Raw genomic sequence first — 17,545 nt, 5'->3', positions numbered from 1 at the left:
AAAACATGGGAAAATAAAAATCTCACCGGTGAGAGAAAAAGATGCCTCTCCGCAGGAAATGATGAGGTTTTTGTCCTATGACCTTCTCAATTCGATCTATCAGGGCTTTGTCAATCTTGCTGCTTCCGAACCGGACTGGGGGGAAAAAAAAGCAAAAAAATTAGTAAAACTAATAGAAATATGTTCCTTAGCTAACATTGTGCCTAAAAATTAAATTAAGCTATTTCAGTTTGATTTATGTTATATAAAAGGTATTGATGACAGAAAATTAAAAATAATACTATCCTTATCTTCAAGAAACTTGCAATTCTGTTAGAGGATAAGTCATAGAACCAATAAGCAGAATGGGTAACATGAATAATCATAATGCAAGTTAAAATGAGAAATACTATCTTCCTGAGGAAGAGAAGCAGGACACTCTAGGTAGTACAATGGATACAAATACATGGAGGTAGAGGAGAGCAAGCATTGCATATTGTAGTATGAGTAAGTCAGTTTTGTAGAAATGTAGATTGTGTAAAAGAAATAATATAAGGCTAAGAAGGTAATCTATAGGTTGGTAGACTCTAGGTTCGATAAAGGTCAGGCCTAGGACCTACTTGTTTTCTTCCCATAACCTTATTTCACCCAAACTTCCTGCCATTAACAATGAACAAAAAGAAGACTCTGCCTGTTGGTAGTTTAGATCACTTTTCTCCAGCTTGAAAAAGGGTTGTCTTTTAGTAAATGGTTTATGTCTATAAAAATAGAGATCAAATAGTAAAAAATAAGATATGTATTAAAAATGATTTTGACTGAAATGTGAAATCTATCTAGAGCACAACTGTGAGTTGTGACCCCATATGTAACTGAATGTAGGAACAGAAAAATTATGATTTATTATCTGTAAATGTTTGATGTGTATATCTATTTTTATGTACTTAGGGGTACATAAAAATTTTCAGGTGAAAAGGAATTGAAAGTGGTAAAGTTTAAGAAGCCCTGATCTAGAATATATGTATATTTCTTATCTAGAATCCATTTATTCCAAGTTTGCTCCTTTCAGAATCTTAAGTGGTAGTGGTGGTGTTTTTTTTTTTTTTTTTTTTAAAGAACACTGCTGGTTGACTACAAGTATTCTATCAATACATGAGTAAGAATTCTTACTTTCCTAACTGGAACTTCCAAAGAGACTGGAGTTATAGTATGGAGAATGTTGATTTTTTTTTTTTTAATAATTAAAAACTATCCTGGGCTCTTACACTTCCTATCTGCAAATAGAGATAAAGAGTTATAAAATTTGTATCCTCACAAAAACCTCTATGATAAACATAGCACATGTAATATTATCTTTAATTTTACAGATGAGAAACCTGAGGCTTAAGAGAGGAATGTTCAATGTAAAAATGTAAAAATCATCAATTGTTCTCGAGTGGTCCTTTTTCTGAAAAAATAACTTATTTTTAATTGTTGTACAACTTTTTTGTGGAATTCCAGAAAATGGCTTTAACTGTGTCTATGGATTACTCCCTTGGTTTCTTCCAATCTCACGGGGCAGATCTACTGCAGCCCTGTTTCCAAAGGATGAGAGACGCAGAGATTAGACGACACATCATTCTGCTTCGAAGAAATAAAAGAAAAGGGAGAAGTGCTGGCATGGTACACTAAAAATAATCAGCCTTTGTCCAAACTCAGAACTGTTCAGGTGAATTCACATAAATTAAGATTGCCTATTGTCTACCCTTCATTTGGTACTTCAGACCTCTCAATACTTTGGGGACACAAGATACTTCATCAGCATGAAGGTTTCCTCTTCCAGAGAATGAACAGATGAATACCATAGCCCTTCCTCACCTAGGTAAAAGGCTTGGTAAACTGCTTAATTTAAAAAACAAAACAAAACAATTCACCATATGTACCCAACCCTGTACTGAGGAGAACAAAGAGCTGCTGTTTCTAGCTGGCATGGTCTGTCTTGGAGCCTCTGGGTTAAGCAGGACCTGTGGAGGCTGCATCCCATTAGCATAGAGCACCATGGCACAATGAAAAGGAGGCTCCACCTGACCGAGTTCAAATCTGCACTTTGACACTTACTAGGTGTGTGCCAATGGACTAAATCTTTCTGATGGTCAAGTTTCCTCTTAGGCAAGCTGGTGGCTCAGTGGAGAGAGCACTAACCTCAGGAAGACCCTAGTTCAAATCTCATATCAGACACTTATTAGCTTATTAGTAATTCTGGGCTAATCATTTAACCTCTGTTTGCCTTAGTTTTCTAAACTATAAAAGGAGAATCATAGTAATACCCGTTTCCTAGGGAGTAGCAAATGAGATAACATTTATAAAAAGCACTAAGCATCATGCCCGGCACAATCTAGGTCCTATATAAATGCTATCTTCTTTCCCTAGGAAAATGGAGATAACACTTATACACTAATTAATTCTAGGGTTGGGGAGAAAAAAATGTTTTGTAAATAAATGGAAATGGGCACTATGGCCCATTTCCTCAGTCCTCCCTGACTACCAGAATTTGAAAATTATCTTTGTCTAAGATCAGAAGTGACACAAGGTTGCCCACTATCACCATTACTATTCAATATTGTATTAGAAATGCTGGCTTTGGCAATAAGAGCTGAGAAAGAGATTAAAGGAATTAGAGTAGATAATGAGGAAACAAAATTATCATTCTTTGCTGATGATATGATGGTATATTCTACTAAAAAGGTATTAGAAATAATCCACACCTTTAGCAAAGTTGCAGGTTACAAAATAAACCCACATAAGTCGCCAACATTCTTATATATCACTAACAAAACCCAATAGAGTTACAAAGAGAAATTCCATTTAAAATAATTACCGATAGTATAAAATATTTAAGAATCTATCTGCCAAGGGAAAATCAGAAACTATATGAGCAAAACTACAAAACACTTTCCATACAAATAAGTCTGATCTAACCAATTGGAAAAATATCAAATGCTCTTGGATAGGGTAAACAAATATAATAAAGATGACAATACTACCTAAACTAATCTATTTATTTAGCATTATACCAATCAGACTATCAAACAACAACATCAAAGTTCATATGGAAAAACAAAAGGTCAAGAATTTCAAAGGAATTAATGAAAAAAATAAAATAAAATCAAATGAAGCTGTACCAGATCTAAAATTATATTATAAAGCAGCAGTTACCAAAATCATTTGGTATTGGCTAAGAAATAGACAAGTTGATTAGTGGAATAGGTTAGGTTCAAAGGACAAAATAATCAATAACTTTAATAATCTAGTGTTTGACAAACCCAAAGACCCCAGCTTTTAGGATGAGAACTCACTGTTTGACAAAAATTGCTGAGAAAATTGGAAATTAGTATGGCAGAAACTAGGCATTGACCCACACTTAACACCGTACACCAAGATAAGGTCAAAATGGGTTCATGACTAGGCATAAAGAATGAGATTATAAATAAATTAGAGAAACATAGGATAGTTTACCTCTCAGACCTGTGAAAGAGGAATGAATTTATGACCAAAGAAGAACTAGAGATCATTATTGATCACAAAATAGAAAATTTTGATTATATCAAATTGAAAAGTTTTTGTAAAATAAAACTAATATAGATAAGATTAGAAGGGAAGCAATAAATTGGGAAAACATTTTTACAGTCAAAGGTTTTGATAAAGGCCTCATTTCCAAAATATATAGAGAATTGATTAATTTATAAGAAATCAAGCCATTCTCCAATTGATAAATGGTTAAAGGATATGAACAGACAATTTTCAGAAGCAGAAATTGAAACTATTTCTAGCCATATGAAAAGCTTCTCCAAGTCATTATTAATCAGAGAAATGCAAATTAAGACAACTCTGAAATACCACTACACACCTGTCAGATTGGCTAGAATGACAGGGAAAGATCATACGGAATGATAGAGGGGATGTGGGAAAACAGGAACATTGATACATTGTTGGTGGAATTTTGAATATATCCAGCCATTGTGGAGAACAATTTGGAACTATGCTCAAAAAGTTATCACAAACGGTGCATACCCTTTGATCCAGCAGTGTTACTACTGGGCTTATATCCCAAAGAGATCTTAAAGACAGGAAAGAGACATGTATATGCAAAAATGTTTGTGGCAGCCCTCTTTGTAGTGGCCAGAAACTGGAAACTGAGTGGATGCCCATCAATTGGGGAATGGGTGAATAAATTGTGATATATGAATATTATTATTCTGTAAGAAATGACCAACAGGATGATTTCAGAAAGGCCTGGAGAGACCTATATGAACTGCCTCAACAATGATACCGTAAGAGGATGTATTCTGATGGATGTGGCCATCTTTAACAATGAGACGAACCAAATCAGTTCCAATAGAGCAGTAATGAATTAAACCAGCTACACCCAGAAAAAGAACTCTAGGTTCCCAATCCTTCTATTTTTGTCCGCCTGCATTTTTGATTTCCTCCATAGGCTAATTGTACACTATTTCAAAGTCTGACCCTTTTTGTACAGCAAAATAACTGTTTGAATATGTATACATATATTATATTTAATTTACACTTTTACATATTTAACATGTATCAGGGGGAAGTGGTGGGGGGAAGGAGGGGAAAAATTGTAACAAAAGGTTAGGCAATTGTCAATGCTGTAAAATTACCCATGCATATATATATATATATGTAACATACACACACACACACACACACACACACACACACACACACACACACACACACACAGAAAATTATCTTTGTGAATTTGAAGCAATATTAGGAACTTATTTAAAACAAACAAACAAACAAACAAGAAATTTTTGTACTCTTGAAGTAAACAAAAAAGAAAGGAGGATAGTAGGGACAGGACATAGGATGGGGCCACACAAAGCCTAATGGAGGGTACCTATGAGCTTGTCATAGTCAATGCCTTTGGCACTGCTGGTCTGTACAGTCCAGGGATCTACAAAATCCTCTTCGCCTTCAGTAGTCCCAGGCTCCCCACTCTCATCAGGTTTGGAGTTTGTGGGAGGAGAATCAGCATTATAATCCTGTCCTGTCACTTCTTTGTAGTTTACTTTTAGTGACAATAGCTGTTTTACAGCAGAATCAATTTCATCCTGAAAAAAAAAAAAGGAAATGGAAAAAAACCAAACCCAAAACATTTTAATCGGCAATATGTTCTAAATGAAGACTGCCTCTTTTAACATGAGTGGAAGTCAACTGGGGAACATCTTTTTATCTCCCCTAGCACTTAGAATAGAAATTAACACAATGTTCTCCATGATATTCTTCATAACCATCGTTGATACTTTGAGCAACTTAAAGATAAGGCCTAGATTTTATCTGTATTTCCTGTTTGCCTTAAGGGACCTAGTGATTGTTATTGTTGTTCAGTCATGTCTGACTCTTCATGATCTCATGAACAAGCTGGAGTTGAACTCAGATCTTCCTGATTCTAAGTCTAGTCCTCTATCTATTGTATTACATAGCTGTCCTAGAGGTAGATGTTAAATAAACAGCTGAAATAGATTCAAGTCCAATCTAATAAGGAATACTGAAAAATAGGACTGTTTTTGTAAGTCTAACAAATGAAGGAAAACTCTCAGGAATTAGTATGATCTTTGCTGGAAGTATCTGTTTTACAAAGAAGAGCTGAAATCTATGCTGCAATATATTTTATCCCATGTCATAATGATATGCTGACCATCATCGAGCCAAAAGAACCACAAACTTTAAGATGTTTAGGTCAGTGATAATGATTTGCAGACATTTCAAAACTGCTGACTACTAGGGAAATTCACAATCAATCTCCTTAATAGGGATTAATTTCTGTGTTGAAAAAACTAGCAGCATAAATTGTAATTTGTTTGCTGTTTCTGCTCCAAAGCATCAGGTTTTTTTGATTATTTCATTTAAACTATTGTCAATGGCAGAGGCAGCTCTATTAATTTTGAGGGGCAAATAGAGAGAAAAGGAAAATTATCTTTTGTATCTGTTGCTGTAAAAATATTAGTTGGCTATTAAATGTTAATACTATTAGAAATGACTTACATCCTAAGATTTTTGAGTCTACATTCTATGTCCTTTGATGTTTGCTGGACTCATGATTCACAGAACAAGATGTATTCATGTAGACTTTGGAAATTAAATTCATCTTTAATATAAGGCAAAATTATATGTATACCAAAGAATTGTTTTAAAATAAGTTTCTTTATGATTTACTATCAGTAAAGTTTGATTTGCATACTTATTTTACATACCTATATAGTTGGGATTGTGAAAATTTTCTTGGGTGAAAAGAGGTCATGAGTGAAAAGTTTTCAGCTTTAGCATATCCCAGGGGTCCTTGGACCCACTTTGGAAAAGGACTCTAAAGAGTCTAAGTTGTCCCTGAGCAAAATGGCAGATGTGTATTGATAGGAGTTTTCCTTAACTTGGAAATTACTCACACTGATGAAATAACATACCCAGTCCTCATGATGAAGAAGATTATTTTGGTCTTTGACAATCTAGTTCCAAACTATACTCCCAATCTTATTTTACCCTTTACTCATGTCCCTTCTTTCCAGCCTAGATTTAGTAGTTGTTCCCTAAATTCACCATTCTCTTGCCTCTGTGTATTGTCTAAACTAGTCCTCATTTTTGGAATGGCTTTTTTGCCAGACTCCTTATTTTCCTTCAAGGTTTCATCTCCAATGGTTCCTCTTTCTGAAGCCTTTTCCAATCTCCTCAGTTGTTAGTATACTCTCCTTTCTCAAATAATCTTTGACTTCCTTGTCTTGTACATACTGTTTCCCACTAGCAGAATGTAAACTCCGCAAAGGAAAGAACTGTTTGTCAATGTCTTCCTGATATAAAGTGACTTCTTCCTTATAAGTACTTAATAAGAATAAAAATGAAAAAACTAAGTAGCTATAGAAGCAGTCACTGGTAAGGGAAGTCAAAAAACCATGGCTGCTTCTAGCATATTAAGCAGTATTCTCCTGTTTTGAAAGAGTTAATTGTAAGGGATCAAATCATTCCTGACTCATGTTACCAGCTCATATATCTATTTCAATTACTGGATAGAAATGGAACAACTAGAAAGAAACTAATTGATTTTTTTTTTTTTTTTTAGAAACTAAGATTAATAGGCAAAGGATTCCAAAGTACCTTTGGTGCTTTTTCTGCTTTTAATGATCGAACAATTTCTCCTTGTGCTGTTATACTTTTGAATAGCTCCTGTGGAGTGGAAGGATAAGGTTTGCCATTCAGAACATCGGCCATTTTCTACAGCTTAGAAGTGTGAAGCTGCAATGGTTCAGGATAATAGCTGATTGTACTCAATAGGTCAGAAGAACAAAACAGAGGCCTAGAAAAAAGAGAGAAGGCATAAAAGCTATTATTCACTGTTGTCGGCTTAATAATTACATTTCAAATTTTTGGTCTATTCAGATATTAAAGCACATCAAATGCATAACATTAAAATTGGAAGAAATCTTTAAGGTTATCTAATCCAACTCCTTTGTACCATGCTTCATCTCTGAATTGTCATAACTGTCTATTGAAGTTCTTTCCTTTCCAACTTATATGGTACTTCTTCCAAGAAAACTCTACCCACCTCTCTCCCAAAAGAATTTTTCCCTCCTCCAATTTCTTACAGTATTTTGTTTTCCTGGATCTCTCATTTGCACTTATCTCATACTTTCTGTTTTACCATAATTATCTTTGTACTGGCTCTTTTCTTTATTAGACTCTTAAGTCTCTTAAGGTCAAGTCTTGTGTTATACCTATTATTATATCTCTTATTCATTAGATAGGTGACAGAATGGAACTGTTTACCATCAAAGGGCTATCAGGATTAATGGCATGACATGGTGTGATGGTTAGTAAATGTAGATGCTTTTTCTGAGGAGTTTGGTTGAGAAGAGGAGGAGGAGGAGAGATATAGAATGATAATTAGCAGATAAGGTAAGAACAACTGAAGAATTTTTAGGATAGAATAGTAATGGGTCTGTTGTAGCAGCAAGGAAGGAACCATATGTTGGGAAGAGGTTGAAGACTAGATAAAGTGAGCATGACTGAGGGGGAAATCTGCAGAAAAAAAAAAAAAAAAATCAAAGATGCATGTAGAAGAGGTTTACCCAGGCAAAGAAAAAGGCCACCTTTTCATGAATGACAGTGGTGGAGGAAAAAGTAGGAGAGATATATTTGTAGTTGATCTGTTATTGGAAAAATAAAAATCCTAGGTCTTTCATAAGTTATAAAATCTTGATACAATCTTAAGTACAAATCTGTGGTACTGGAAAAATTCCAGAGATATCTAAACTGTAGCATTTTGTATTTTTTCTGTATAATGAGAACAGAGCCTGCTCATGTTTTTATTTATTAATCTCTTGATCAGTCATAGAATGGTAGTAAGGAGTTCTGATATTTATCTTCAAGCAAGGGGGAAAGTAGGTTAGATTAGACAATCTCTAAGGCTTCTTTCAAGTCTAAATCCCACAAGAGATACTCAAGAGAAAAAATCAGCAAACACATTTTTTATTCAACTGTTTTGAGCATCTACCATGACTCATATTCAAATGTTAAATTATATTAATAGAAATATATAAGCCAACTAAAACCATCCAAAACATTTAGAAATGACTTGACTGTTCAAAAGTTATCCATTTAGTTTCCTAGGTTCATAAGATTCCGCTTACTTCAAGTTCACTTTTCCATAAAAGTAATTGAAAATATGGATTGAGGGGACAGCTAGGTGGCGTAGTGGATAGAACACCAGCCTTGAATTCAGGAGGAGTTCAAATCTAGTCTTAGACACTTAACACTTCCCAGCTGTGTGACCCTGGGTAAGTCACTTAACCCCAGCCTCAGGGAAAAAAAGAAAAGAAAATATGGATTGATAAATGAACTAAGATGGACAGAAGAGAATTTTACCCTTAGCTAATAAGCTAAGATGCATGGAAATTGTTGATAGACAATACCATGAAATGGGTTTTGAAAATTATATAATTTATTTATAAAAGCTAATAAAATTTATACATCATTTTGGACATTTTTTTTGGAGGGGTGTTGGGAAGAAGTGCTATTCAAGTTTTCTGATTTATAAAAAGCAGGCTGGTGTATTTTGGCCTCTATAGGGTCCTTCCCAACTCTATAAGCCTATTGCAATCAAATGGTCCATGCATATAAAAGACAACTTTTTTTAGTTGTACAAGTACCATATTTTGGAAGTCAAAGTAGGAGGGTTCAACAATATAGAATTAAATTTAGTAACATCTCCTGTGAGATTTTAAAATTTTGCTAATGTGCATTGTCATAATAATACTTGTACACACTTGGACTCTAATTAAAAATCCTAGTTTTAAATTGTATGAAAATCCAAATATTAGTTTCCAAAAGAATATTCTGCATACATTTTTCTAGATAAGTTTACTTTTTCTAGGTACAACAAATTAATATGATGCTTCAGTAAATTAAAGCTTTCTACAGTCTTACATGTTCAATTCAATTTCTTATTTCTGAAGTTACAAAACAACCATTTCCTGTCCTTTGCTAGCCAGCTGTAATATTCCCAGGTAGCTGGAGGTTTACAGGTGACAAAAGTTAAATGAATGGGGATTTACATATAACTCTTTTATTATTAACTCTGCCTTCTTTAATTTTGTACCTTTAAAAAATGTCTCTGTATATTTGTCATTATTTTCTTCTTAACTTTGAAAATGTTAGCTAAATCATGATATTTATTCTTTATGGAAAGTTAGCGATGGCTGAAGGATGGACTTCTGGCTTCTCTCTATTCTCTATACTGAGGGTAGGCTGTGATTGAAGGGGTATTCAGTAAGGCAACAGGAGAGGGAAGATATATCCATTCCCAAATGTCAATAAACAAAATTAAAATAATGGGTCAATTTTCAAACTTTTTCATAATAAAATTTTTGTCAAGAAAATTCCACAAGAGTTCTCAGTCACTTTGAATTTCTTTTCTTAGTCCAGTCCTGGTAAAGGAAATTCAACTGTCTGAAACCCAGTCCCTTTAGGGATTTATTCTCCTTTGTCCAAGAGCTGGGATCTTTCTGAGAAATTAACTTTCAGTTTCTCATAAGTCCTTTCTTTGATTATAAAGAAAGAATATGTGGGCATCTATTTTGAGTGCATGGGTAGCTGCCCAATTATTTTTCTTTCCCTTTTGTCTTAGAAATTCCCTGGAGTCATGGAGCGTGGTAAACCAGTTTTACAGACTGATTACCTAAGGCTAATCATAAAGTGCTGGTGAGGGGAACCTAGCACAAGAGAGAAAAGCCAGAAAGGGTATTTTCACTTTCTCTTAACTAAGATAGGGAAAATAAGATGATCAACTAATGCAATTAGTAAATAAGGTTTTTACTTGTTTTCACTTTTTCTTTCTTATTTTTTTATTTCTTAGTTCTCTTCCTTTTCTTCTGCTCTGATTATTTTCTTCTTGAGAATTTAATAAATAATAAATACTTCTAATAGCCCTAAAGTAGTTCTCACCTCTTCCAAAGGATAGTTTAATATTGCTATTTGAAATAATATAACCATAATACTCTTATGTGAATTAAAACTCCCCTTCCAGTGAAAGTTTTGATAGTTTTAAAAGCATAAGCTTTCACCTTAATTTCACCCCTCACTCCTCTTGCCTATACTATTGCAAATGTTTCTAAATTTCCTTGCATTATGACTCTCCCTCTCCCAATTCCTCAGGAACACAGTTGCCAACAGCTTTTTAGTTTTATGGAGAGGACAACAGCAGGGATGATGGCAGTGGTTCAAATTCAGAGCAGGGAGGGTTAAGTCAGAATTCTTTCACAATGACCTAAATGCTAAATGTTGATCAAGTCACTTCCCAGCTCAAGAAGCTTCCTAGTTTCCTCTTGCCTTGAGGCTAAAATATAAACTCTAGCTTGGGAATTAAAGCCCAGCACTAAAAGATTCCAATCTATCTTTTCAGACTGATTATGCATTAGTTTCCTTTATACAAGTTACCTTCCAGCCAAACTTGTCTAGCAGTTGGCAGACATAACATTCCATCTCCTGAGTCCCTGCCTTGGTGACTCTTCTGAGACCATAAATGCTCCCTCCTCTTTTCCACCTCCACCTTTTAGATTTTCATCAAAATTCAGTCCAAGTACCACCTTCCACAAGAAACCCTTCCTGATTTCCCTCAGGACGTATTTTGAATTCACTTGCTGTCTTCCTTCGAATAACATGTAAGCTCTTGGAGTAGAGGGTGTCTTATTCTTGGCTCTGTATCTCTAATGTGATCTACAATGTGGGATTTGACAGCAGGCACCAAAAGTTGAGGTTTGGCCATGTGAAGAATTCACAATGGCCATTCTTTTTGGCAAAAGGTAGACTTATTTATGAAGAGGTCATAGACAAAAATGGAGAGATCCCCACAGACACAGGGAATGATAAATAAAAGAGTGAGTTAGATGTAAGGAGAAATGAAGTTGGGAAATATAGTGAAGATTAGAGGAGATGCCTCGTGGCATGGGGGAAGGGAAAAGACACCACAAGGCAGAGTGCCAAGAGGAGCTGACCCAAAGGAGGGCAGCAGCAAAGTCATGGCTAAAAGTTGTTAGGGAATAGGGAAAGTTTAGTCACAGGGTCTTGATACATCTTGCATTTCTGACTGAATAACCTTTAGTAAGATAAGGTAAGATAAGGAACTAAGCTGATCTTCATTATCAAAGCCCTCTTCCGGCTCAAGTAAGGGATTATTTTTTATTAATTTTATCAATTCCTTTGCTAACCACACCTAACATTGACCTTATCATCTCCAGTGTCTAGAACAAAGTACTATTTACTATTTAACTTGCTGAAGGGAGTTACAGTAAGAGATCCATTAAACACAAAGGAAAGGAATATATTTAATGTGGAGCACTGATGTTTCAGGAAGGCTTCTTGATGTCATCCCAGCCTCCCTGTGGCATCAAAGGCAGTGCAAAGGGACTTTACAGAAGGTAGAGTGACAGACTTCTCCCACAAAAAAAAAAAAAAAAAAAAAAAGATAGAAAGAAAACAACCAAAAACAAAAAACAAACACAAACCTGTCTTAAACAAGCAGCATTCCCCATTAACTTCCAGACTTTAGCATGGGGAACTTGTTTATAACATCAACCTAATAAAGAGCTTGTCCTTCACAAAGGTAAATGGAGTCACAATTCCCTGCTTCTTTTTATTACAGATTACCACCAAGAAAAGAATATGATGAGGCATCAAATCTTCCTAGTACTGATGAAGATAGCTAACATTTCTAGACTTATGTTCCTGTAATGACGACTTTTATATAAGGCTTTGTCTTACAAAACTTTTATTGTCACATTCCTGCGCTAGTTAAGCATAGAAGCCTGAATCTTCTGCTGGGAAGATTATGCACGTTCTATTATCCCATATCAATTTAGCAAAAAGTCATTTTTCTACTAAAAGGAAAAGAGTTTTCTTTTCACATGGCCTTTTCTCCATGTCATAAAAATATGCTTTAAAAAAAGGGTAGATAAGTGATTTATTCACAATAATTGGGAGGTAGTGTAAACACATTCATGCAATAGCATGGAAAGATAACACTGCACAAATTTTCCTTATTAAAGAAGCAGAATCAGGGAAAATAAATTAGAGAATTGTGGGTTTCTCACTCAAAATATTTAGACATTTCTGGGATTTCAAGGTTAATCACATTCAACCCCAAGACACAAATGTCCACAATATTCCTGGCAAGACATTAAATTTTTCATTACAGATGTTTTCCTTATAATTGTTAGGTGGAGTTTTTCCTTCTGTTGGGTTGAAATGTGCCTCCCTAAAACTTCTACCCTTTCCAACACTAAAAACAAAACAACTGATTGGTGCAATGCCTGACCATGATTCCATATCAATGATGAAGCATCTAGTCTCTCTTGACAGAGATTATGGACTCAGGATGCAGAATAAGATATATCTTTTTAGATATATCCAACGCAGGAATTGATTTTGCTTTACTATACACATTTGATACAAAGTTGTTTCCTTTTTGTGGAATAGTGAGAAATTAGATTAATTTTTGTTATTTGAAATAAAATTCAATTTAAAAAATGATTCCTTCCCCAAGTTCTGCCCATTCAGACCACACAGAAATGAAGTAGAATACTTCCCCCTCCAGTCCAAAATCTTAGAAACAAAGACACTAATATCACAGTAATATTATACTAATTTTTGAATTTTCCCTATTGATGAATTATTTGAGGGTGCAAAAACCTGGCATGCTCCAGTTCCTGACTATTCCCCTCAACATCTTCTACTTTCTTTAAATTCTCTTATACTTTGATAAAAGGTTATTACATACAATAAAAAAAGCTAAAATTAAGAATGTTAATACAGACCTCAGCAGAAGAAGTTTCTTCATATACAGGCTTCAGCAAGAGGTGTTCTACAAATCCCTTCCCTGTTCGTAATTTAAACTCTCTCCTGAACCCCGCCTTCTTTCCTCTTGGGTCAGAAGTAGGTTACTGGAAACTACTCTATTTCTGAGAATACTTAACAAAACCGAAAGCTGCCCTTCCTGATGACAATCTAATATAGCATGGCTGATGAAATAGGGATGATTACATTTCTTAAGAGGATTGGTTCATGCATCTTATAACCTTCTGTCTTAGTTTTCTTATACATAAATGGGGATAATGTTATTATTTCATTGGATAAAGTAGATAAATGGGAAAAGTCCTTTATATAGCCATAAAGTATTACTGAAATGCAAGCTATTACCTAGCTTATCCTAAATCTTACACTTTTCTCCCTGATTTCACCACCAGTGTCTTATGTATGTAAGAGGAAAGGAGGAATCATGATGGAAAGAGAGATAGAAAGGGAAGGAGGCATTAGGAATTACACAACATCAAGGTTATAAAGAATCTCAGAAGTTATCTAGTCTCATCTATACTTGAATACTTCTTTCTTCCTCCTCATTTTCTGTCTTCAAATGCCTTTTGCTACTCCTTTTATCTTACATGAAGAGATGGACTCCTTCTTGCCAAGGATAACCCCCTCTCCCTGTACATGGAATCTCTGGCCATCCTATTTCTTTCATCACCACTCAATCTTCCCTTCTCTACTAGCTCTTTCCCTTTTTCCCCCTTGGGAGTGAGGAGAACCCATCACTTGATGATTCAACCCCCATTTCTGCCCTTACCTCTGCCCATAGTGGCTAAACTCTTGGAGAAAGTCATATGCAACAGGTGTCTCAACTTACTCTTCTCTCACTCTCAACTCCTTTCAGTCTGGCTTCTGATCTCACCATTACACCAAAATTACTTTCTCCAAAGTTACCAAGTTGCTACATCCAATGGTCTTTTTTCAATCCTCTGTGACCTCCCTGCAGCTTCTGACACTGCTGATCACTTTTCTCCTTGATACTTTCTTCACTCTCGGTTTTCAGGACACTACTTTCTTCTGGTTCTCCTCTTACCTGTCAGACAACTTTTCTCAGTCTCCTTTGCTGGATTTCTCTCCAGATCACACCCTCTAACCAAAGGTTTTTCTCAGCATTCTGTTTAGGACCTTCTTTTCTTCTCCCTCTACACTATGTCACTTGATGACCATATCAGCTCCCATGGAGTTAATCATTATTTCTAAACTGATGAAGCTCAAACCTGCCTATCTGATTCTAACCTCTAATCTCCAACTTCCTTTCAGATATTTTGAATTAAATGTCCTGTAGTCATCTCAAATTCAACTTTTCTAATACTGAAATTATCTTTTCCTCTAAACCCTCTGCACCTCTTCCCCTCCTAAATTCCCTACTAGGGCAGAGTGCACAACACCTTCTCAGTCAGCCAGGCTCACCACCTACATATCTTTTTCTGTTATGTTCTCATCTCTCATCCTTCCTGCTCCTATTCCCCATTTCCAAACTAAGGCCTGCCATTCACCTTCACAATAGCTTTCAAATATTCTACTTCTTTTCTCTGACACTGCCATCACTCTAGCGCAGGTCCTTATCACTTCATCCTTGGACTCTTCCAACAGCCTGCTGTCTTCCTCAAGTCTCTTCTCACTCTAATCCATCTTATATTCAGTTGCCAAAGTCAGTCCTAAAGCAGAGGTCTGACTATGTCACCTTCCTACTCCATAAACTCTAGTGGCTCCCTATCACTTCTAAGATTAAATACAAAATCCTTGGTATTCTAAGTCCTTTAGAGAACTCGCTCTTCAGTGTCCTCTCGTCCCAACTTCTGTCCTATCTTATAGCTTCCACTTTCCCACATATTCTTAGATTTGGGAACACTGGCCTATGGGTTGTTCCACAACCACAAATACGTTGGACACCCCAGCTTCCAGTTCCAGGCATTTGCCAGTTCCAGGCATTTCCTTTGACTGTGTCCTATGCCTGGATTGCTCTTCCTCCTCATCTCCACTTCTTAGTTTGCTTCAAGTCCTAGTTAAAATCATATCTTCTATAGGAAGCTTTCTTAATAGTACTGCCTTGTCTCTTATTTCTAATTTCTTATTTGTATAGCTAATTTGTCCACAGTTGTTTATACAGTCTTCCCCATTAAATCTATGAACTCCTTTGACAGCAGGAAGTATCTGCCTCTCTTTGTATCCCCAGTGCCTAGGGCAATGCCTGGCACATAGCAGGCACTTGCTACCTGACATGAAGGACCCCAATAACTGAGTTAACAACTTTCCTTTTCCCTCAATCCTGCTGTCTGTCAAGATATTAGGAGACATCCTGTTTTCCAGAGCTAAGGCCCAGCAAACAAACTGAGCCCTAAATTTAGCATAACAACCCTTTGTACTTAATCTCTGGATGAACACTGCTACAACTAAATCACAGAACTGATGGTGCCTGAGCCCAGGCAAGCACCAACAGGCTCACATGAAGCCCTGCTGTGGACAGACTTTGTTACTAAATAACCCTGCCTTATTGTTGCTGTTGTGCCTCGACACTGTTGCTATACCTACTCTGTTTGACAAATATATAAATCAAGGTTTATCATCAAACATGAATGACACCTTCAGTTCACCTTAGCTATCCATAGGGATGGGTATAACCTTGTGCTCCCTCCATGATCTAGAACCCTGAAATTCTTCTCTTCAGTTAGAAACTACATTTTCATTTCTCTCTTACTTCTAAACCCCATTTTCTACGACCGTATTCACTCCACAACTCCCTTTCCTAAGTCTTTATTACCCCTACTTTGCTTTCATTTTCTCTTTCATTATTATCTTGATCTTATGGCTATACAGTTCAAATAAACACACTATTTTCTGAATCCTTGTTTCCTTGTCCTACTGGCAGTCCCATCTTGCCTAATCTTAACCCTTACTTTGAAAAACTGTCTTGCTTGTTTGTACTGTTTCAACTTCTGTACTCATTTATTCATTTAACAGAAACAAATAAATAAAAGTCTTGTTTGAATGGTCTTTTCCTATTTCCCTTCCTTCCTTCTTCCACTTTTCTCAGCGTCCTCCCCCTTCCTCCTATTAAACACCCTTGTCACAAAGCATAGTCAAGTAAAATGAATCTAAGTAATGACTATGTTCAATACATGTTTCTTTCTTTACCTTGTTTTCAATATGTCAGGAGATAGGCTACATGCTTTATCAAATTCTCTGGAAATATAATTTGGCAATTAGTTTATCAAATTTCTTAAATCTTTCAAAGATTTTCTTTACCACATAACAACGTCCTTGTATAAACTGTTCTGGTTCTGCTCACTTCACTTTTAGTCATTCATCCTAGTTCTGGTTCAATAATTTCTTTTATATCTTATAGAAGAATGCTTCGTTATATTCACTGGCCACATTTTGTGTAGACATTTCCTAATTGTCCAAAAGGCACTCCAGGGTACTACTCCCTTGGATTCTAGACTCCCCTCCTCATGCCTTTTTGTCCCTTCTTCAGAATCAGGAATTTTTTTGCTTGTGATTATTCTCTCTCTGGAATATGCCTTTTTCTTAACCCCCTCCCTGTTCCCCAATCTTGTTTGTTTTCTCATTGAGCTTATTATAGTTCTACACCAAACTGTGTGACTCCATTTCAGAGGATCATCTGATGTCCACTCCTTCCATGTTTACATATTCTCACACCCCTCAGTTACAAAAAATAGGAAGCCTTCCCACTTTACTTCCTCTTTTCTACATTAGTATATTCTTCCTTTTACCCAGGATACTTTCTGTATCCCCTGTTGAAATTGCCAGAATAGAATCAATCCAAATCTTAGGACCTCTGTTTTTCTTCAATGATCCTTGAAGACATTAAAGTTCTGAAGTGATGAACTAGGTGGCCCCCTCCAATGCACAGAGTGTAGGATTTGAAGGTAAGAAGACTTGAGTTCAAATGTAATCTCAGATATCTAGTAGTTCTGTTATACAGAGCAAACCACTCAACCTCTGATTGCCTCAATTTCCTCACCAATAAAATGAGGATAAAGTAGCATGTTCCTCAGAGTTGTTATCAAGAACAAACGTGGTAACATCTATAAAATATTTTGTTGACCTTAAGGAGCTATATAAGTGTTAGTTGTTATTATATACTAATTTCTTTCTGGAACTACATTAGTAGATAGCTCTTTCCAACTGCTCA

The 17,545-nt window shown here is 35.7% G+C and overlaps 1 protein-coding gene across 9 annotated transcripts in view; it reads right to left on the bottom strand.

Annotated features, from left to right (window-relative positions):
- WARS1 (tryptophanyl-tRNA synthetase 1) overlaps positions 1 to 17,545 on the bottom strand; it is a 33,193-nt gene that overhangs the window by 14,040 nt on the left and 1,608 nt on the right. For 5 of the 9 annotated variants that reach the window (XR_012486609.1, XR_012486610.1, XM_074291285.1 and 2 more), the window contains 3 exons: positions 7,129 to 7,327; positions 4,880 to 5,093; positions 27 to 135 (listed from right to left, as the gene is read on the bottom strand). Coding sequence is in view for 5 of the 9 variants with exons in the window: in XM_074291285.1 (XP_074147386.1) it covers positions 27 to 135; positions 4,880 to 5,093; positions 7,129 to 7,242 (437 nt within the window). In the remaining 4 variants the exon portion in view is untranslated. Of the gene's footprint in view, positions 1 to 26; positions 136 to 4,879; positions 5,094 to 7,128; positions 7,328 to 13,340; positions 13,501 to 14,422; positions 14,526 to 17,545 lie in introns of those variants that run through there. The other 4 variants (XR_012486608.1, XM_074291284.1, XR_012486611.1 and 1 more) reach the window with 3 other exon arrangements.

The sequence above is a fragment of the Sminthopsis crassicaudata genome, chromosome 2, assembly GCF_048593235.1.
Source record: "Sminthopsis crassicaudata isolate SCR6 chromosome 2, ASM4859323v1, whole genome shotgun sequence".
NCBI classification, from domain to species: domain Eukaryota; kingdom Metazoa; phylum Chordata; class Mammalia; order Dasyuromorphia; family Dasyuridae; genus Sminthopsis; species Sminthopsis crassicaudata.
Note: the sequence above shows the minus strand (reverse complement) of the source record. Positions and strands in the feature narration are given on the sequence as shown.